At 42.6% G+C, this 22,042-nt stretch overlaps 1 protein-coding gene across 1 annotated transcript; it reads left to right on the forward strand.

Moving 5' to 3' along the window:
* Nucleotides 1-3,230: 3,230 nt before the first annotated feature.
* HRH2 (histamine receptor H2) lies at nt 3,231-21,265 on the forward strand. The gene is made up of 2 exons (XM_036748500.1): nt 3,231-4,648; nt 20,916-21,265. Exons 1-2 carry the CDS (start codon nt 3,567-3,569, stop codon nt 21,136-21,138), a joined length of 1,305 nt encoding a protein of 434 aa, XP_036604395.1. The 5' UTR covers nt 3,231-3,566; the 3' UTR covers nt 21,139-21,265.
* Nucleotides 21,266-22,042: the final 777 nt, after the last annotated feature.

Consider the following 22,042-nt stretch of genomic DNA (forward strand, 5'->3'; position numbering starts at 1 on the left):
ATTGGGAATACAAAGTACTAGGTACAAGCACAAGATGGTTAAGGAGGTATTGGGAATACAAAGTACTAGGTACAAGTACAAGATACTTAAGGAGGAGCACAGGCAGTTTCAGGCATCAGGAAAGGCCAGAGTGTAGGACGTGGTGCCTAAGCTGTGTCTTGAAGGAAGTGAAAGAATCTCTGAAGCAGCCATGAAGAGGGAGAGCATTTCAAGGGTGGGGGAGGATCAGTGCCATTCTCCCAAGATGAGAGATGAAGCAGCATGTGTGGGAAACAGAGAAAAGTCTAAGACAGATGGAAGCTTGAGTGCGGGAAGGGGAATAATGCACAATAAAGCACAAGAAGTGAGCTGCAACCAGGTTGTGAAGGCTTTAAAAGCCAAACAGGGGAGGTTTTATTCTACCTCAGAGACAATAGCTAGCTACTGACTGAAGTTTACTGAGTAGAGAAGCAACTTGGTCAGATCCGTACCTAATGAAAATCATTTTGGCAGCTGTGAATAGAGGAGAGATGATAGGAGGGAGAAAGTTAAAGCAGGGAGACCAATTAGGAAGCCATTCAAATAGTGATAAAGCTTTATCTAGCCTTCTTCATAATTAGACCCATGATCAGTCTCTGTAGACTGTCAATTCCATGCCAGTAATATCTCTGACATCAGGCCCTGCCTTTCCATTCCCACTGCTATGACCTTAATTCAGGCTTTCATCACCTACACCCAGGGTGGGGAACCTGCAGCCATAAGGCCACATATGGCCTTCTAGGTCCTTAAGGGCAGCCTGTTTGACTGAATCCAAATTTTATAGAACAAATCCTTCTGTGAAATCCTTGTGTTCTGTAAAATTTAGATTCAGTCAAAAGGCCACACTTAAGGACTTAGAAGGCCACATATGGCCTTAAGGCCGTAGATTCCCCATCCCTGACCTACACTATTTTGACAGATGAACCACAGAATCCTCTCCTTCCAAATCATCCTACAAAAGGAACCAAATTGATTTTCTTAAATCACAGGTCTCATCATATAACTCTTTTGCCCCCCAAACCTTACTGAATGAAGACCAAACTCTTCAATCTTACTTTTGAGGCCCTTCACACTCTGCCTCTCTTCTGCTCTTCCAGCCTTTTCTTCCATTGCTTCTCTCACAAACCCTCCACTTCAGCCCCATTGGAGCATTCACTATTTCCCAAATCTATTACGTGCCTAGAATTCCTCCCTCCTTATTTCCACCAGTTGAAATCCTGCCTATTTGTCCCAATTCACACGTCACTTCCTTACTGAGCCTTTCCCGGTCTCCCAAGTTGAAAAAGATCACTCATGCCTTTTAATTTTCACAAGATGTTTCTCGAAGTTCTCTTGTGCACATTTGCCCTATACTTTGCATTCTGTTTATTCTGAACATGTCTCATATGGGCAGCTAGGTGGTGCAGTGGATAGAGTGCCAGGCTTAAAGTCAGGAAGACTCATCTTCCTGAGTTCAAATCTGGCCTCAGACACTTACTAGCTGTGTGACCCTGGGGAAGTCATTTAACCCTGTTTGCCTCTGTTGCTCATCTGTAAAATGAACTGGCGCAGGTAATGGGGAACCATTCCAGCATCTCTGCCAAGAAAATCCCCAATGGGTCCCATAAAGTCAGACGTGACTGAAATGACTGAACTGACTTTGAGCTCCCTGAGTTCCCTGAGAACATCAACAGTTCATATCTATAGCACATTTAAAAGCCTTACATGTATTATCTCATTTCATCCTTACGACAACCCTAAAAGGTAAGTCCCAATAGTATCCCTGTTTTATAGATAGGGAAACAGAGAGAGGTTAGTTGCTTTGTCCATTAAATAGCTGAAACAAGATTTGAATTCCAAATCTAATGCTCTGTCCACTACATCACAGAGAAATTTCATCTTAGTCCCCTCTTCTCCCCCATAGCACTCAGGGGAGAGTTTTGTGCACGGTGCTGTTGTTGTAGTCATTTTCAGTCTGACTCTTTGTGACCCCATCTGGGGTTTTCTTGACAGAGATGCTGCAGTGGCTTGCCATTTCCTTCTCCAACTCGCTGTATAAATGAGGAAATGGAGACACGCAGGGTTAAGTGACTTGCCCAGGGTCACACAATTAGTAAGTGCCTGAGGCCGGATTTGAACTCACAAATATGAATCTTCCTGACTCCAGGTCTGGAGCTCTGTATACTATGGCACCACCTAGCTGCACAAGCAATAAACAATAAACATAAGGTTTAAATTGAAGAAAATGGAAGACATAGATATCTCTTCCACAGATTCATAAGACTAAAAGTTGTCTAAGGACATCATAGGATTCAGAGCTAGAAGAGACCTTATTCATTATTCAGTCCATACCTTTAATTTTCCAGTTCCTGGGTCGTCTTTTCTCTGGGCTAAACACTTCTGCTTTCCTCCACCAATACTTGTAAGGCATCCAGTCCTATCACCATCCTAATCCTCTCTTCTTGACAACATCTTTCCTAAGATGGGACACCTAGAGCTGGACCCAACATACCGGCTGTAGTCTGCACAAGAGGACTTTGTAGAGAACATGTTCGGTATGAACTTGTGATACAGGGGAAAGAGAGCTGCATTTAAAAGAACAGGACCTGAGTTCTAATCCTGACTCTGCCATTTATCACCTGGGTGACCTTGGGCAAACCACTTAAGCTCTGGGCTTACTCCCTACATCTTTAACATGAAGGAGTTGGGCTAGATGACCTCTAAGGTCCCTTTGGGGCTCTGAATCTACTATCCTCTATCTTATTTCAGAGTTTTGAATGTTTGATCTTTTTTCTTTTCAGATCAAGACCTCTCCACCACAGTTCTAACTTAACCTGTTGCTGTCTCTGGATTCTTTTTTCCTTGCTCCATATCTGACCAGATTATGGCCTCACTCTGAAGAAGGAAGTAGCCATGACATGAATCACCCAGCACCCCCCATCTTCTTCTGGCATGAAGCTAAAGTCAGTTCTTGATAGGATTCTATAATTGCTGTGGCCTTCATAAGACAAGGAGAATGAGGAACATTGGAAAGCAAAAAGTGAAACACCACAGTGTCATCCCCACTCAGGCCTCAAGTCTTCTCAGGACTATCTCACACCTGAAACTTGAATCATAGTGAGATCATAAGATGCTGTCTCAAGAGTCTTATCAGTTCAGGGAATGAGAGCTGGAAGGGACCTTGAACCTTATCTCATCCAAACTCATTTTACTGATGAAGAAACTGAGACCTAGAAATAGGTAATGACTTACCCAAGAGCATGCTGAAGTAGAGCTGGTATTTTTTACCCAAGACCTCCTTTTCTGAATCCAATGTTTTCTCCACTCTACTATACTGCCTCCCATTTATTCATCCAGGAAGTCCACATTAGCACTGCCTGGTTAGGATCCATAACTCTCTCTCTTAATTTAATTAAGGAAAGAGATCTAATGAATCATTAAAGCCTCAATAGGCATGGATATTTAAATAGAAAAACAGCCAAGAGAGACCATCTATTAAGGAGCCTGCTCGTGGAGGTCTGGTCCCAGAAACTTTTCTGTGTTGTGGTCTTTAGAATTGGAGGCCCAAAATGGATGCTCATAGCCAAGGCCCAAGTTGGCAACAGGTTTTGACTGGCCTAGTCCTCATACTCCTAATCCTCATCACAGTCCTGGGTAATGTGGTAGTGTGCCTGGCCGTGGGATTGAATCGCAGGCTCCGGAGTCTCACCAACTGCTTCATCGTGTCCTTGGCCATCACCGACCTCCTCTTGGGTCTCCTCGTGCTGCCGTTCTCAGCTGCCTGCGAGCTGGGCCAGACATGCGACTTTGCAAAGCCCCTTTGTAAACTTTATACCAGCCTAGACGTGATGCTCTGCACCGCATCCATTCTCAACCTCTTCATGATCAGCCTGGACCGGTACTATGCCATCACAGCCCCACTGCGCTACACTATGGTGGTAACGCCCAAACGCGTGACCATTGTACTTATCTTAATCTGGATGATCTCCATCACCTTCTCCTTCCTACCCATCCACTTAGAGTGGAACACTCAGAACATCACTAACTCAAGCCTGACCCCCAACAAGTGCAAACTGCAGGTCAACAAGGCCTACGGCCTGGTGGACGGGCTGATCACGTTTTATATCCCGCTACTGGTGATGTGTGCCACCTACTACCGCATCTTCAAAATTGCCCGTGAACAGGCCAAGAGAATTAACCACAGCTACTACAACAAGGCTGTTACCATCCGTGAGCACAAAGCCACTGTTACGTTGGCGGTTGTGATGGGGGCATTCATCATCTGCTGGTTCCCCTACTTCACAGTGTTTGTCTACCGAGGAATATGGGGTGACATCAATGAGACCTTGGAAACTATCGTCCTGTGGCTTGGATATGTCAACTCAGCTCTGAACCCCATCTTGTATGCTGCTCTGAATAGGGACTTCCGCACAGCATACCAGTGCCTCTTCTGTTGCAAGGGTAATGCTATCACTTCCAGGGGATCCTCCCTGTCTCCTGGCACCTGCCGTCAATCCCAGAACCAATCCCACCAAGTTACACTAGGACTTCAGGAAGAGACATCTCAGAGACTCCCAGTGCAGAATGGAAGTGAAGCCCCATTCTCCCAGGAACCAGATAATTATGGAACTTCAAGTCAGGCTGGCCAGAGGTATGGGCAAGGAAGAGGGAGGGAACACTAGCCTAGTAGCAATGGTTTCCTAAATTGTTCTAACAAGTGGTTTTTGTAGCTCTGTCTCCCTTTCATCTTATATTTCCCTGACCCCATTAGAGAAGGGTACCCAAGAGAGAATAATGCCTGTGAGTCTGGAGATGGTTCTGAGGGCCAACCTGAATGTTAGTCCTGTCTCATCCAGAAGCAAAGTTCTTGGCCTTAAGGTACAGTCCAGGCCCCAAAGTCACTGCTTTCTGGTCTTTGGGCATCTCTTGACCCATAAGAAGCACAGTAAGGAATAGGTACACTCAGGGGCAGCTAGGTGACACAATGGATAGAGCATGGGCCCTGGAGTCAGGAGGACCTCAGTTCAAATCCAGGCTCAGACACTTACTAGCTGTGTGACTCTGGGCAAGTTGCTTAATCCTGGTTGCAAAAAAAGAAAAAGGAAAAAAAAGGAATAGGTGCACCCTTGGTTATTTTTCAGGACTCTCAAATGAGACATTTATACTCTAGATTTAAAATTTTAGAGCCAGGAATAGATTTCCATTTTGTTCAGTTTATTATCGTTTCTCTGTTTTTAAAAAAAATGGTAGTAAGAGATGGAAAGGGCCTTGTAGAATAGAACATAATGTTAAAGCTGGAAGAGATCTTAGAACATAAAATATAGAATGTTACAACCGAAAAGAATCTTAGAACATAGAACCTATCTATGGTTCTACACTGCAGGAAGGAAATAGTGGTAATAGGCACTTAAAATAATTGAGCTGAAAAGGACTTTTGAACAAAGAACAAAGTTAATGATGGAAGAAGTTCTGAAGATTATCTAAACCAATACCCTCATTTTATAAGCCTGAAAACAAAGACCCTTACTTTGCCTAAGGCCTTCCATCAAGTTAATGGTAGAGCTGAAATGGAAACCCAGGTCTGTAGGTTCTCTCTCATGCTCTTTCTACCAGGCCAATCCTACAGATGCTAGATGGAGAATAGGTTATTAAAGGAAATTTGGAGGAAGCTAATTCCTGCAGTGGATAGAGAGCTGGACCTGGAGTCCAGAAGACCTAAGTTCAAATCTAACCTCAAACACTTGCTAGCTGTGTGACCCTGAGCAAGCCATGACCTCTGTTTGTCTCCATTTCCTCAACTGTAAAAATTGGAATAATATTAGCACCTACTTCCCAGGGTTGTTGTGAGGATCTATTGAGGTATTTGTAAAGCATTTAGCACGGTGCCTGGCACATAGTAGGTACTATATAAATCTTAGCTATTATTGTTATTTGGCTATTTTTAGACCATCAACAACTGTCTGAGGCAAGTATTTAGGAATATAATCCATCCATCACCCAACCACACATACCTTGATGCCGCTCTCAGGGAGGGACATCCCTGGCTGACAGTCAAACTATGTTGCTTTCACAGAATTTCAGATTTAGAGTTCAAAGGGTCATCAGAGGGCATCTCTAACAATCCTCTCATTTCATAGATGAGAAACTGAGACTCAAGGAAGATATTAAGTAACTTAACCAAGGTCATACGGGAAGCAATTGGCAGAGCTATGATGTGTACCCTGGTCCTCTTACTCCAGATCAATTGTTCTAAATGGCTGATGCTAAAGAAAATTTCACCCTTGGCCAAATTTTTTTTATTACACATGATATATTGTTTTAGTGAATTAAATCATCTCCTTGGCTTGTCATGTCAAAGAGTTCCCTTTGTGCACTTGAAAAAAAATCCCTTCTGGTTATCTAGTTTCTCGAATCATCTTCTCTCAGCTGAATAGACAAAAAGGCATTTAAATCAGATGGTCTTGATGCTCAGCTCAGCAAAGAAGGGGAAAGAAACAGCTACCATCATGGGAAACCATTTTTCTGCTTTGGAATTCCTGGTAGAGTTATTGCTTCAAGGTATCTAGGATGTGCTTCTAGCAGGCACAGCAAAAATAAGCTCAGAGTTGCAAAAGTTTCAGGAACTCCTTGGTGTCTTAGTTCCAGTTCTCAGATGAAACGTAAAAATGAGAAGATGTCAGTATTACCCAAAGGGCTTTGCTCTTTGCTCCAGCTCAGATTGCAGCTTCTCCATAGCCTGGTAGGAAGAATCACAGTTTTAGAGTTGGAAGGAAGCTAGAGAGATCTAATGCAATCCCTCCCCCTTTTGTTTGACAGAGATGGAAAATGAGGTCCTGGGAAGCTGTGATTTGTTCAAGGTCACATGAGCTGTAAATAGCAGAAGAAGGATCAGAACACTTGTTCGTTGGCAGCTGATTCAAAGTCTGTGACCTTTTTCCCATATTGCTAAATATATTGCAATTTTGGAGAGCTAATTGCAGTGGGGGGAAAGTGCTGAATTCAGAGTCAGAGGACCTGGGTTAAAGTCCCAAACTTATACTATTTGTGCCATCTTGGCCAAATCACTTAACCTCCCTGGGCCTCATTTTCCCCATCTATAACATGATGGGGTTAAACTGACCTCTAAGGTCCCTTCCAACTCTGCACACAAATCAGATATTCCTGTTATTATGAGAAATAGCCATGTCCATTTGCCTTCACAACAAATCTGTGAGATGGGTGATTCAGGTACTAGAAGTCTCATCTTACAGACAAGGAATTTGAAAGGCCATAACTTCATATTATATTAGCATTAGAAGTGTTATACTGAACTGTAAATTATATTATTATTAATATTCTAAATCAATGGTATCAAACTCAAATAGAAACATGAGTCACTAAACCATAGGTAAGGATACCTGGGAGCTGCATATTGGCTTAGAAAATCACATAGTAACATTATCTATGTTTTATTGTATTTTTATTTATTCTGTTAAATATTTCTCTATGACATTTTAATCTGGTTCAGGTCCTATTTGTGAGTGTTGTGGGCCATGTAATTGACAATTCTGTTCTAAATAACATACTCTATTATTATATAGTCTATATTTTATGACATAGAACATAAAATGTAAGGAAATAGGTTAGAGGTTATTATTATATAATGATACTCATCATATTCTAATACTCTCATCAACGCAGGTTTTCTCTCCAACAATGCAGAAAACAATTTTTAAATTCTGTCCCATCTCTGACATTCTACGCACAATGATTCTCAGGTCTCCTACAGCTCCAACATCCTGTATCCAAAGGTCCCTTCTATCTCTGGTGTTCTATATTCCACAATTCTAAGTTCCCTTACTGCTCTAATATCCTATGTTCTAAGGTCTGTTCTAGTCCTGATAGTCTACATCTTAAATTCTGTGTTTTATACTCTAATGTCCTTTAATTGGTATCTGCTCTATATTAGAGTGCTTGTCCTCATTTTCCAGAAAGCTGAGAGGCTCTGGAAGCTTCCCAGACAGTTATTAGGGTCTTTCCCAAGTAGGTATTCCAACCTCCAGCCAAGGGACATATGAGGCCATAAAAGAGTCGTGAGCATAGGCACGCATTACTTATGCACAAACAGCTGCTGCCCAAGAGATCCCGCCAACTACCAACCCGTCTGTGCTGACAGCCCTGCCACCTGCAGCGCCAAGTGAAGAGGGAGCTAGGGACCAGAGCAGAAATTAACACCCTCGCAGAATGAAGACAAGCTGGTGCGGAAGGACCTTTGCCTACTAGAGCATTAGCACTGGGAGGAACCTTAGAGATGATCTAGTGTAATTAACCCCCTCCTTTTACAGGGGAAAAATCAAGGCCTAGAGAGAAGAGGTCAGAAGGAAAGAAGAAACTAGGCCAGATCTTGTCTCCTAATTCCCAAGCCAGGGCTTCCTCCACTACCCCCAAGCAACTTCTATGAGAGTAAGCATCCCACATGACAATTGGCCAGCAAGGCCAAGCAGCCTAGCTATGTCTCGGGGCCATGATTCAACCTGACATACACAAATCCACATGGTACCAAGTTACGCCATATGTGTGTTACAGACTGAGAGGAAAGGAACAGATGGAAAGCCTTGGAGTCAGAGAAGACTTGGGTTCAAATGCCAACCCTGCCCCTTTACTGACTGTGACCTTTGGCAAGTTGGCTCATCTCTGTTTCCTGATCTGCACAATAAGAGAATAGAACTAGATAATTTGTGGAGGAACCTAGAAGGGAAATAGTACTTCAGGGTATTCTGAATGTGTGGTTCTGTGGGAAGGCCCTCAAATCACAGCATCACGGATTTAGAGACAGAAGGGCCCTTCAGGGTCATCTAGTTCAGTGGTGTCAAACTCAGACAGAAACAGGGGGCACTAAACCATATTTAAGTGTCCCTGCTGACTACATATTGAATTAGAAAACTACATATTAACATTATCTATGTTCTGTTATATTTTCATTTTGCTAAATATTTCCTAATTACATTTTAATCTGGTTCAGTCAGTACTCAGGAGTGCTACAATCCACAATAAAGAAGTATTTGATACTTCTGATCTAATCTAACCCTCTCAGTTTATAACTGTTGTGACAGTGCAGAAGGCCATGGCTGCCCAGCTAGGAAATGGCAGAGGATTTTATCCTGAGTGCTCTGCTTCCAAATTCAGTACTACACCATGCTCTGAACCTAAGAAACTCTAGCACTGAGTCCAACCCAAATGTAGGAAATTTAGAGAGGCAGACCAGGACAGCAGAAAGAACACTGCACTTGAACTCCAGAGAGTTCTGGCTCCAAGTTTGTATCCCCATCACTTAAACTAGCTGTTTAATTGTGAGCAACTCACTTGCTTTCTCTGGACTTCTGTTTTCGCTTCTATAAAGGGCAAGCATAATGCTCAAGCTAACTACCTGCCTCATGGGGTTATTGGGAGGGAAGAGTTTTATAAAGTTTAAAACCCTATGGAAATGTGAGCTAAAGTTATTACTAATGATAATTATGATAATAGGCCTTTCATCTTGGTCCTCAACTGGGGGCTGCTAAAGAAGTGACCACTGAGAAGGTCAGGCAGCAACCTGGAGAAAGGGAGGAAGACAAAACAAGCTATCTGAAGTCTTTGACTAACCTTGATAAGCCTGGTTCCTGGCTTCCCACCTGACTGATAACATGTACTCATTCATTAGAGCACAGAACAATGAGTTCATTCTTGAGCCTTATCACCACCAGCCCGTGGGAATAAGGAATGAGGATCCCCAAGAGAATTGACTTTCTGGGGATTTCCCTGGACCCAGAATGGGCCAAGTCTTTGGGGTTCTGGTTCCAATGAGAGGCAATGGGGCCTAGACTAAAAAGGCAAAAACTATACATTCAAGAGCAATGGTCAGGACCAGAGGAATTCTCAAGACTCATGGGGTTCTGGGATTCTGTGATCAAAAGCCTTGCCTGTTTAACTACTTATAGTTATATTTATAGGCCCAGCTTTTCAGCAGCCTGCTGTTGCATAGCCAACCCTAGACTCCGAGCCAGAAGCCTCAGGTTCAGAGCTCATCTTGGATACTGACAAAGTCAGTGCCCCTACTAGAGCCCCAGTTTCTCTGTCTAGAAACAGCAGAAAGCAAGCAAACAACCAACAAGCATTTACATAAAGTTCTCAGTAATCATAAAACACCATAGATAGGGGAGCTAGGTTGTCTCTTATTAGGTGTCCATGTGTTCCCCACTCTACTCTAGGTCTTAAGAGGGAATAAGAAGGTGGTACAGTCCAGCAGGAAGAGCACTGGCCTTGAAGTCTTCTGAGTCCCTAAGACAGAACACTAAGAACAGATCAGGTCTTCACTCCAACACTAACTGTGTCATCCTGGTTTAACCACTTTATCTCCCTGAGGCTGTTTCTCCATCTGTAAGATGACAATAATGTTGGGTCCATTTCATAGACCCAATATGAGGAAAGCACTGTGTATAGTTTAAAATGTGTTAGAAATATGACCTGCTATTATCTTATTATGATTATCATTATTATTGTTAAGAGATTGGAGAAGGCTCAACCCCCGCCCAGGAGAGCTCACGACCTGTACAGACAAGATTCAGACTCAGGTAACAGTGGCACTGTCAACAATTGTATAAGTAGTCAATAATTAGGAGTGGTCAATAACCAGACAAACTATCTACTAATAGTGTATGGAAAGGTTGTGATCTGGGTCAGTTTAAAGAGGTCCTACAGGGATCACATCACTTGAAGCATTCAAATACATGGCAGTCATACATTGGATAGATTAGGCTAAGGCAAACTGGTTAAAAATAGCAAGAATGACTTTTTGAGCTATGTTTGTAGTCAGAAGGAGAACAAGAATGGGATAAATAGATACAGAATGCCTTAGTAGATAGGTCTCAATGACTTTCTGTGGTCAAAAGAGTCATTTCCTGGTAACCAACTCTGGTGATGAACCTTAACACATATCACTGAACTGCTCCTCAGAAAAGAGGCAGACACACATCTTGCCTCAGTCTTGAACCCACCAGTTGTGGAGTCAGAGGACCAGGGTCCAAATTTCAACACTGTTGATTGCAACTTATCTGACTCAGGGCAGATCATTTAATTTCTTTGGGCTTCCTCATTCCTGGGCATTGGATTAGATGATAACTAAGGCCTTTATAAATTTAAGTCCCATGATCCCAGGGTGTTATAAAGCTCAAATGAGATAATGGATCAGAAGTATTTTGCAAAACTTAAAGCACTATATAAATGACTATTGTTGTTGGTGGTAATGATGATGATGACGATGGTGATGTTAGCCTGTAGTCACCAGGCCCCCAGGCTGGTGGTGACTTCATTCCCTGAACCTTCTACAATACACGTGCTGAACTCAAGCAATGGTTCTTGGGGGGGGGTGGGAATGAGCATTTTTAAATTTAATTTTCATTATTAACACTTTCCTAAGTCCAGACAATCAACAAAACAGTACATCTAGGCCTGGTTGTAGCTTTGTTGATTTCTTAGGTGTAAATGTTCATAATGAAAATTTAACAAATTAGCTCAAAAACCAGTTAGAGCTGGCTCCAGCACACTCTTGCCTATGATTCTCTAGTGGGCTGTACCCTAAAGCTGCTGGTCCCTCTTCTGTTGCCACTAGCTCCAACTGGGCCAGGCTATTTCTTGCCATATAAAGCTTTGGGAAGGAGATGACAGGTCACCAGCCCAGCAGATCCAGGAAAGGGAAACCTAAGTTCAAGGGTTCTTAACCTCGGGCGTCCCTTGGACAGATTGCAAGGGATCAGTGATTTGGGGACTTTTAATATTTTAATGACAAAAATTCAGTATAATCGTAATTATAATTACCTTCGTAATGCTATATACTTTATTTTATGTATTTAAAAACTTTATTCTCAGAAGGGGTCCATAGACTTCACCAGATTGCCAAAGAGTTTCACCACATTAAAAAAAGGTTAAGAATCCTTGCTCTAAAAGAAAGAAGACCTCAGGAAGAACCAAGGCTAGGGTGGGGTTCTACTCTGAATATTGGCCCCTTCCTTGTCTGGGAATGCCAGCTCAGAGTCTTTGAATATTTCTTAGCTAAGCACTGGCAGCTGCAGGGACCTAGTATTTCCATTGGAGAATAGCTCCCCAGGAGGGGTTAGAAGAAAGAGGAAGGTGGTAGTGGAGATTTGTTCATACACACACACACACACACACACACACACACACCGTGCATTAGAGAGAGATGGTTGAGAGTCTGCTCTATCCTGGAGAAACAGACAGGCATTTAGATCACAGACAGAGAGCAGAAATTAGGTTACCACCTATCCGCTCAGAGGTAGCCCTTGTTCAGGTAGCCCTTGGGATTAAAAAGATGGTAGCCCATGTTAGCTATCGCTTTATCACCTCAGTGGTTTCAGCCTTCTTCTGATCATGCAGGACCAGCTGAAAGTAGTTATATAGTCATGGATTCTCATGGAACCCATAGTTAGAAAGGACCTTAGGACATAGATCTTGGAAGGTCAGAGCTGGAAGATGCAAATAGTTCATTGATCAGAAAACATACTAAGCAGTTAAAAAAGTAAGTTTTTTCAAAGAAGGGACTGTTTCATTCTTTTCCATTTGTGTTCCCAGCACTTCAACGCTTATTGATTGGTTGAGTGACTAAGTGTCCTCCACTGTTTTGGGTGCTAGAGATACAAAAAGTGTGACAGTCCTTGACTCAAAGAGTTTACACTCAATAAGAGAGAAAACATATACAAAAATAAACATATACACACTAGACACAAGGTAAATAGGAAGGAATTGCTGGAAGTCAGGGAGAGCACTCAAAGCTGAGAGAATGTTAAAGTCCATGAATGAAGAATGGCTGGCAGAACTGGAAAGGACCTAGTCCAACCCCCTCACTTGAGAGATGGAGAAACTGAGGAACAGAGAGGGGAAGGCACTTGCCCGTTGGCACACAGGTAGTAAACATTAGAGGTGAGATTTGAAAACATGTTTCTGACTGCAGAGCTGGTAAGCTTTCTACTGTTACCAGATTCGTAGCCTCTGAACAGAGACAAAGCATAGAAAGCTAGTGCCACTGGCTTCCACTGATCATGTCACACATGTAAAACTGGAAGGGACCTTAGAGGTCATCTAGTCACAGGTTCATGGATTTAAAGCTGGAAAGAATGTTAGAGGTCATCTAGTACCCCACCAGCACCCTCATTTCACAAATGAAGAAACTGAGGCTCATAGAGGTTAAGTGACTTGCCAAGGACACAGTGGAAGTGAGCAGTAGAGTCAAACTAAAACCCAGATCCCCTACCTCCCTCTCCAGAGCTCTCTCCATAATTCCACCATGATGTTAGGGTGGTAGTACATGTGGGGAATGAAGAACCCTCACTTAAAACAGGGATGAACCTCTCATTGTGCTCCAAAACCACTGAGCTCACGAGTGCCTTTCTCTAAGAGAGTCCTCCCTCTCTTCCTCACCCCCTCTCTTCCTCAGCAGCCCCATCCACTTCACAAAAATACAGAATCATTTCCTATATTGGTGAAAAAGGAAGTATTCTGAGTTCCTGAGACTCACTTTCCAGGATATGCTTATGAGGAACCATGAATTAGAGGAACTGATCCGACTCCCACAGATGCTCCTACTACCCATAAGCTCCAGGAGGCATCACTAACCTCCAGGCCCCCAAAGAGTCCAGACCCCCTAGCAAACAGATCTTCCTTGGATCATTGTTTGACCTGCACATGTGCTGGGTTTTCTTTTGCCTCCTCCTCAGCTCAGTGCCCATGGCCAAGATGGTTGGCCCGGGGTATCCTTTCTAGGTTGTCCTGGATTTCCCACCAGGCCTCCTCCTTTGAAAACAAAAACCAAGATGTGAGCTCCTCTGCACCCATACTTCAACTATACTCATGGGAGTCATTGCACTATAAGGGAGCAAAGAAACTGATAGGTCAACAACCCTGGGAAGTCAGAAGAGTAGGTATAACTTTAATACATTGAGGATCTATGGTTTCATCATTGTGAATGACCTCTTAACTAATGCAAATGCTAAGTACTCCTCATTCTTTATTTGATGAGGTCCCCAGGAGATTTTAGGCTAAAAATCTTAAGGGACTTCCCACCAATGACATGTCTCTCCATTCTTATCTAGCTTGTCCTTGGACTATAGATACACATCACTGAATCCATATTGAAAGTCTTTCAAGCTTGGTCAAATCTGCCAGATTTTACTTTACACTGGCAGAGCCCTTTCAAGTTCAAGGTAATCCCAAGGCCACAGAAAGACTTCAGAGGAGGACCTGAACAAATAATATTAATAAAGGTGCATATATTTGTTTTGGTGCAGACCTGTGTTTTCATATGTGTTAGCACTTCCTGCTATGTGTAAATTTCCATCACAAATTCAGATCAGCAAGTCTCTTCTAACTCCTCCAACTTAAGTCACTGAGTGCCTGGGGTTAAAGGGACTTGTCCATGGTCATCTAGCCAGTTTATGTCAGAGGAAGGACTTGAACGCAGTTCTTCCTAACTCTAAAGCCAGTCCACCAGGAATTCTTAGCCTTTTGGGGGGGAATGGGAGTCATAGACCCCTCCAGCAGTCTAGTGAAGCCTACTGACCCCATCTCAGAATAACACATTTAAATGCATAAAATAAAATACATAACATTACAAAGGAAAACAATTATACTGAAATATAGTTTTCAAAATATATAAAAACCAAGTTTCTATACCCCAGGCTTAGAACCTCTATATTACACACTGCTGCCTCTCATATATTTTTTGAGGTCTACAAACACTTCCTTCACAACAATCCTGTGTGGTAGATTGGGCAAGGTAAAGAATCATAGAATCTCAGAGTTGGAAAGGACCTCAGAGGCCTAGCCCAATCCATGCCTGAACAGGATTCCTCTACGAAATACTCAAAAAGTAGTTATTGCTCCTTTGCTTGAAGACATCTAGGAAGAGGGAATGAACTCCCGAGGCAGCTCATTCCGCTTTCAGGTAGTTCTACTTGTTTGGACATTTTTCCTTACTTTGAGCTTAAATATGTCTCTCTTCATGGCAGGTAGGTAGCAGCAATGGATGCAGTGTAAGGCCCAGAGTCAGGAAAACTCATCTTCCTGAGTTCAAATCTGGCCTCAGACACTTAGAAGCTGTATGACCCTGGGCAAGTCACTTAATGCTATTTGCCTCAGTTCCCTCATCTGTAAAAAATGAGCTGGAGAAGGAAATGGCAAACCACTCCAGGATCTTTGCCAAGAAAATCATAGATGGGGTCACAAAGAGTCAGACATGACTGAAAAATCACTGAACAACAAATGTCTTTCTTTAGCATCCGCTCAGTACTCCTAGTTCTGCCTTCTCAGAGCTGGGGAACCACATGTGGGCTCAAGGCCACAAGTTCCCCACCCCTGGAAGAAGAATGAGTCTAATCTACCCTTCCACAAGACAAACCTTAAAATGCTTGAAGACAACTATCACGTCACACACCCCCCCCCAATCTCTTTTCTAAAATCCTAGTTCCCTCACGTGATCCGGACAAAGCATGATCTTAAGGACCTGCACCGTTCTGGCAACCCTCCTCTGGGCACATTCCAGGTTGCAAAATATAGTATAGTATGGAACTCGGTGCAGCAAATATAGGCCGACAAGAGTATAACAGGACTATCATTTCCCTCATTCTGGATGCCATGCCTGGTCAAGGATCTGACTGCCAGTCCACACAGTTGACTCAGAAGCTTCTGAGCTTCCAGTTCATGAAAACTCTTGTATCTTTTTTTCTGACGCCTTCTGAATCTTATACTTGTTAAGTCATTTTTCTGTCATGTCCGACTCTTTGCCCAGGGTCACACAGTGAGTGTCTGAGGCCAGATTTGATCTCAGGAAGATGAGTCTTCTCAACTCCAGGTCCAGTACTCTATCCACTACACTATCCAGCTACTCATAAAATGGGAATAGGGAATACTAAATAATAATAATAGCTTGCATTTTTAGCATGTGTAAGCTTTGCAAAGCACATTTACATCTATTATCTCATTTGAGCTTCACCAATCCTGTGTGCAGGTATTATTGTTTTCTCCACTTTAGAGATAAGGAAACAGCTTATGAGACATTAAATGACTTTCCTAGTGTCTTTCAGCTAATGTCTGAGGTGGGATTCAAACTCAGGTTTTCCTGACTCCAGCTCCAGTGCTCTCTCCATTATATCACCTAGCCACCTGTAACAACCTGAGCAAAGGTTTAAAGATACAGTACACCTTCAGAGAAGGGAGAGTTGTATGCTATTACACTTGTTAGAGCGTATGAAGGGGAATGGTATAAGAAAATGCTAGAGACAGACAGCGGTTCAAGGTTAGAGAGAATTTTGAATGCTAGCAAAGGAGTTAGAGCATGGTTCCTTCAGCAATAGGAAACCACTAATTTTTTTTTCAAATTGTCCATTGATGTTTGGGCATCATAAACAAGGTCTTTGAAATTCAAGTTATGCAATGGATTCCTGATCAATTTAATTTTTTTGTCTGTAATTTAACTTTTTCTAGCTCTGGACAGTTTCCCAAGTCTCCATGAGTCTGGGTGTAGAAAAGCCCAGTCCTTTCCTAATTCGATTGAGGTTAAGGCCATGCTTAGACTTACAACTGGAAACAGGAAAGGCAGAAGCGGGGCTCTTTGGTGAGTATCTGGAGACATTATGGGTGCATGCAAATCCAGAAAAGAGTAACGATAATCTCCTCTCATCATTAAGTGATTTCACCTCTTTGGGCCTCAGTTTCCTCATCTGTAAAAGGAGGAAATTGAACTATGTGACATCTAAGGTCCTTTCCAGTTCTAACATTCTGTGACTCTGTGAAGCATTTAATGAATTGTCATATGAAATGGGAATGAACTTTTCTGTTTGGCTAGGTGACTCCCTTCCTCAAAAACCTTCGCAAACGAAGATGATCCTACTCCCTTACCCTCCAAAGAATGTAGAATTTCAGCCATGATGCCAGGTGGGGAAATGACTGCACCGAACCAAACACATTCTTTCCAAGTCCATCTTGTAGTAAAGTACAGTGGACACTACCTGGAATAAGGGGTCCCAGTTCCTTAAGTTGACCATGCAGATCAGAGTGATCTATGTAGGACCTACACAGAGCTCTATCCTCAGTAGTACTCTATTCTGCCCAAGTTGCTCAGCCTTGGAGTAATGTCAAAGAGCTATTTTGTCAACAAGCAGAGCTTGCCTGATCTTGGGTTTGTTCCCAAGAAGTTGAAAAATAGCAAAATAATGGCAATCCTCATTTTGTAGCTCTTTAAGATTGACAAAGTACTTTATTACCAACACCCTCCGATTACAATCCCCATTTTATAGATCCATAATTCTGAACCACAGAATCACAGATTTCCAGAGTTGGAACAGACCATGTGGTCCATCAAGTCCTATTCTCTGCTGAGCAGGAATCTCCTCTATGGTGTCCCAAGCAATTAGTCACCCTGCCTCTTCTAAAGGACCTCCAGCTATAAGGAGAATGCTATAAGCCTCTCACTCCTTCAGAAGGCTGCCCAGTTTTCTTTTGGACAGCTCTGATTGTTAGAAGGGGCAGATAGGTGGCATAGCAGATAGAGTGTCTGGCCTAAAGTCAGGAAGACTCATCTTCCTGAGTTCGGATCTGACCTCAAACATTTACTAGCTGTGGGACTCTGAGCAAGTCACGTAACCAGGTTTGCCTCAGTTTCCTCATCTGTAAAATAAGCTAGAGAAAAAAATGGCAAACCAGTCTGGTATCTATATAAAGAAAATCTCAAGTGGGGTCACAAAGAGTTGGACATGACTAAAGTGACTGAACAACAACATAATTGTTAGGAAGTCTTTCCTTACAGTGAATTGAAATCTGTCTCTGCAACTCCCTAATTCTTCCTCCTGGATCTAACCAGAACACATCTAATTTTCTTTCTATCAAAGAAATGGTGTGTTACAAGAAAAAGAAAAAAGAAGGCACTGGCTCCTGGGTCCAAGGACATAGATTCAAATCCAGTCTCTGATATTTACTATCTGTGTGACCTTGGCAATGTCTCTATCTTCCCTGGACCTCAGCTTCCTGATCAGTAAAATGACGGGGTGGGATGTGTGGAGTAGAGATGGCCTCTGAGGTCACTTCCATATCTAGAGCTATGATTCCCTTCTAGTCTTTCAAATAATTGGAGATTGCTGGCATTTGCTCACTAAACGTCTTCTCCAAGGTAAACATCACTAATCCTTTCAACCAATCCCCATTTGGCATAATCTCCAGTTCCCTCACCATTCAAATTGCCATCCTCCAAACATCATCCAAAGTGTTAATGTCCGTTCTAAAATACAGCCTCCAAATTGAGTGCATCATTCCCAGCATGGTCTAGCCTCCTTCTCCAGCAAATAACAACATTGGTGATCCATGAACCTGATTGATCATGGAATCAGGAACATCTGAACTCAAATTTTTCTTCAGTCACTTACCAGCTGACCCTTGGCAAGTCACTTAACCTCAGTCAGTCTCAGTTTTCTCACCTAATCAATGGGGATAATAACAGCACCTACCTCATAGCACTTTGCACACCTTAAAGTGCTATATAAATGCTGGCTGTCATTATTAATTATTGTTATTAGGATTATTAGTTTCCAAGATTGAGGAATCTGCCTTAACCAACCTCTAATTAGCCAATCTCCTTCCTCTCTTCCTTCCATCATTATGAAATGCCACTCCCTCTTTTCTTTCTAATCTTATATATCCCATACCCTACATAATCCATACCACAAATATATTTCGAGTGGTTTATTTTTTAAAAAAGACATTGAGAATCCATAAATCCAGAAATAATCATAGGATTTAGAGCATGAAAGGACCATAGCTTATCTAGTCCAGTCTCCTCATTTCACAGAGGAGGAAACTGAGGCCCAAAGAGTTTTAGTGATTTATTCACTGTTACAAAGGTAACAAGAAGCAGAGCCCAGATTTAAAGTCTGGCTCCAGATAAACTTCTGACTCTCGATTCAGTGTTCTTTCCATTATATCGCCCAAGGTGAGGTCTTTGTGCAAACAAAAAGCCTGAGCTTCACTCAAAATTGTTCAGGTTTAAATTGTCATTCATGAGATTCTAGGAGCCCATTGTATGGTGTCCATCTGTCTCACGGACCTCAAAGAGGGTAGTGACTCCCCTGCCCACTAGAATCTCAACCTAAGCTTCCACCCACCACTTGCTATTGTCCCCCTGAGGTGCTCTGCATTAAGCTCATTCTGCAAACCCCAGATCACTCACAGCTGATTAAGGATCCTCCTGATTGCTAAGCAGAGCTTAAAAAGAGCTGTCACATATAATTAGGTGCCCATTTTAGGAAGAACAATCACAGTCTGGAACTGATCCAGTGGAGGGAAAGTAGGATGGGGGAAGGACTGCAGACCTTGCTAGACAAAATTTGTTTGAAGAAATTGAAGGTGTTTCACCTTGAAAAGAGAAAAGATGGAGAGGAAAGGAAAGAACCACTTTCTTGAAATATCTGAATTGCTGTCCTGTGGAAGAGAGATACTTGTTCTGTCTGGCCCCAGGGGACAGAACTAGGAGTATTGGATAGAGGTAACAGAGAAATGGATTTAAGTTTAATGTAAGAAACAACTTCTTAAACCATCAAAGCTGTCCAAACATGAAATGGGCAGCCTCATTCATGATGTACTTGTCATTCTGAAGTAATTTAAGGTTTATTCAGCTCTTCCTCATGATACCCTATGAGCTAAGTAATGTAAGTCCATCTATTTCATACTCTGAGGAACCTGTGATGACATCAGCAAGGGTGGTATTCCCACAACAGTTGAGTTCACAATCCATCCATAACTGCCCATTCTATATAACTCATCCATGTCCTCCCCCAAATCCAATGCAAGGGGCCCACTCTGACTCATCCATATCCTCCTAGATAGAGAGATAGATAGATAGATAGATAGATAGATAGATAGATAGATAGATAGATATTATAGGAGGTCTACTAAACATATGGGGGGGCGTTTCTTTTAGACCTCTTGACATTACATGGATGCCAAGAAAGTACCCAGTATCCACTGGTCATCCCTCACTCTTCATCCACGACAAATCTACCTTCTTCTCTGGTCATACATCTCCCTGATGGCATCCTTTATGACATCCTCTTGGGCAATTCTTGGCTGTTGATAGATGTTACAAGGTTCTTCAGGTGACCTGCAACTTTAGTGCTTCAGAGACTTTGTATTCCATGACTGGCATGACTTCCATGACTACAATGTTACCAAAAGATCTGTTTAAAAAAAAACAAATTTTAAGAAGAGATGATCCTTGGTGTTTCAAGGAGGAGTCTGGGCTCATTAAAAGCATGATGTGATTTCCCAAAAACAACTCTACCAACTTTCCTCCTATTCAGTTCAGGGCCAAGTTCATGGTCTGTGCACTTTGCCTGCCGAGATCCATGCCCTAATAGATCAAGGCTATGGAACATCCGTCCAATTCCATTTTCTCAGCTAGACAATATAAGTGAAACACTGTAAATACCATTAGCCCCATTTAACAAAGCTGAGATTCAAAGGGGCTATCACCTGCCATTAGTGTAAGAGCCAAGATTCAAACCCATGTCTTCTTACTTCAAGTTAAGAGATCTTTTCACTCTACCAAAGTGCTCCATGGTAAGCTCCCTGTCACTAGAGGTCTGTGAATAAAGGTTTATTGACTACTTGTCAAGACTATAATTAAGGAGATTCTTATTGAGATAGAAGGCAATTAAAAGACTTCTGGGGTCCCTTCCAATTCTGATATTCCATCAATCCTATTCCCTCTCCCACCTTGGGGAAGCAGTGGTTTTGATGGGGGTGGGGGCAAAAAGTAATGACACCCTGACAGTCACTGGACACATTGGACATTCCTGAGATGGACAATGCCATACTAATCACTGTGCTTATTATTCCTCCTCCAGGAAGCCTTTTCTGGCCTATACCTCCAACTCTAGAAACATCCTCACCTGCTGGAAAAACATATGGGGCTTGAAGTTCCTCTCCCAGAGGCAAATGGAGGAATCTGGGGGAGGACTTTCTGAGATACAGAGAACACCACTACCCCAGATCACTCAGGACATCACCTCTCAGACCACTGAGGACATCACTCACCAAATTCTCTTGGAAACCCTCCCATGCCAGTGAGGGAAGCATTCCCAAGACCAGCCAGGCTATCGAGGACACCATCCCCTGGGCCCATAAAGACCATCTCTCCACTTTCGATTCACTGAGTTCACCGAATCCCCTCTGAATTTTATTTCCTATGATCTGATTGGGAGACACTCAAGACAAATTCATAAACCAGGCTGGGAGGACAATGATTCAGGAGTTTTCAAACTGTGAGTTCTGGGAACCTGAATTTAGATTCCTGGATGTCAGAAAACTGTTTATGAGACTCCCCTCATAGTGAAGTAAGTCTCCAAACATAACTGTGTGCACACATGTGCATATGTGACTTCTGGATGGGACAGAGAAAGAACTCACTCATTAAAAAGACTGTCAGTCATTTGGGAGATTGTGAATCCCAGAAAAGAAGCAAAAAAGAGAAAATATTCCTTTAATCTTTATCCAGCCAGGATTATAACTACAGGGGTTCCTGTAGGACCCTGAAATGCCTTTCCTTTCCCATCCCTGCCACCTCCACTTATCCTCCCCACTGAAATCTGTGGCTCACCTCAACCCACATCCAACCACAGCCTAGAGGAAGGAATTCATACTTCCTTTTATCTCACTCATGCTGAAGAAACCCCACCTTATAATAGTTGAACCAAGAAGGCAGAAGGAGCCTCTAAGGAATTTGGGGTCCTGAAAAATACACACGCACACACATATATACACACAAACACACACACACATACACGCACCAAGAATTGTGAATCCAGAGATGTCCAGCACACTGACCACCGTCTCAGGAGAAAGTGGATAATGTAAGGAGGCTGACAGGAGGGTAAGAGGGATGAAAGGGGTATGAGATAGAGTACATGAAGTGATAAATGTGAGAAATGGTGAGGAGAAGGAAATAAGCTTTTATGTGGCATGTATTGTGTGC

Source organism: Trichosurus vulpecula, chromosome 3, assembly GCF_011100635.1.
Source record: "Trichosurus vulpecula isolate mTriVul1 chromosome 3, mTriVul1.pri, whole genome shotgun sequence".
Taxonomy (NCBI): Eukaryota; Metazoa; Chordata; class Mammalia; order Diprotodontia; family Phalangeridae; genus Trichosurus; species Trichosurus vulpecula.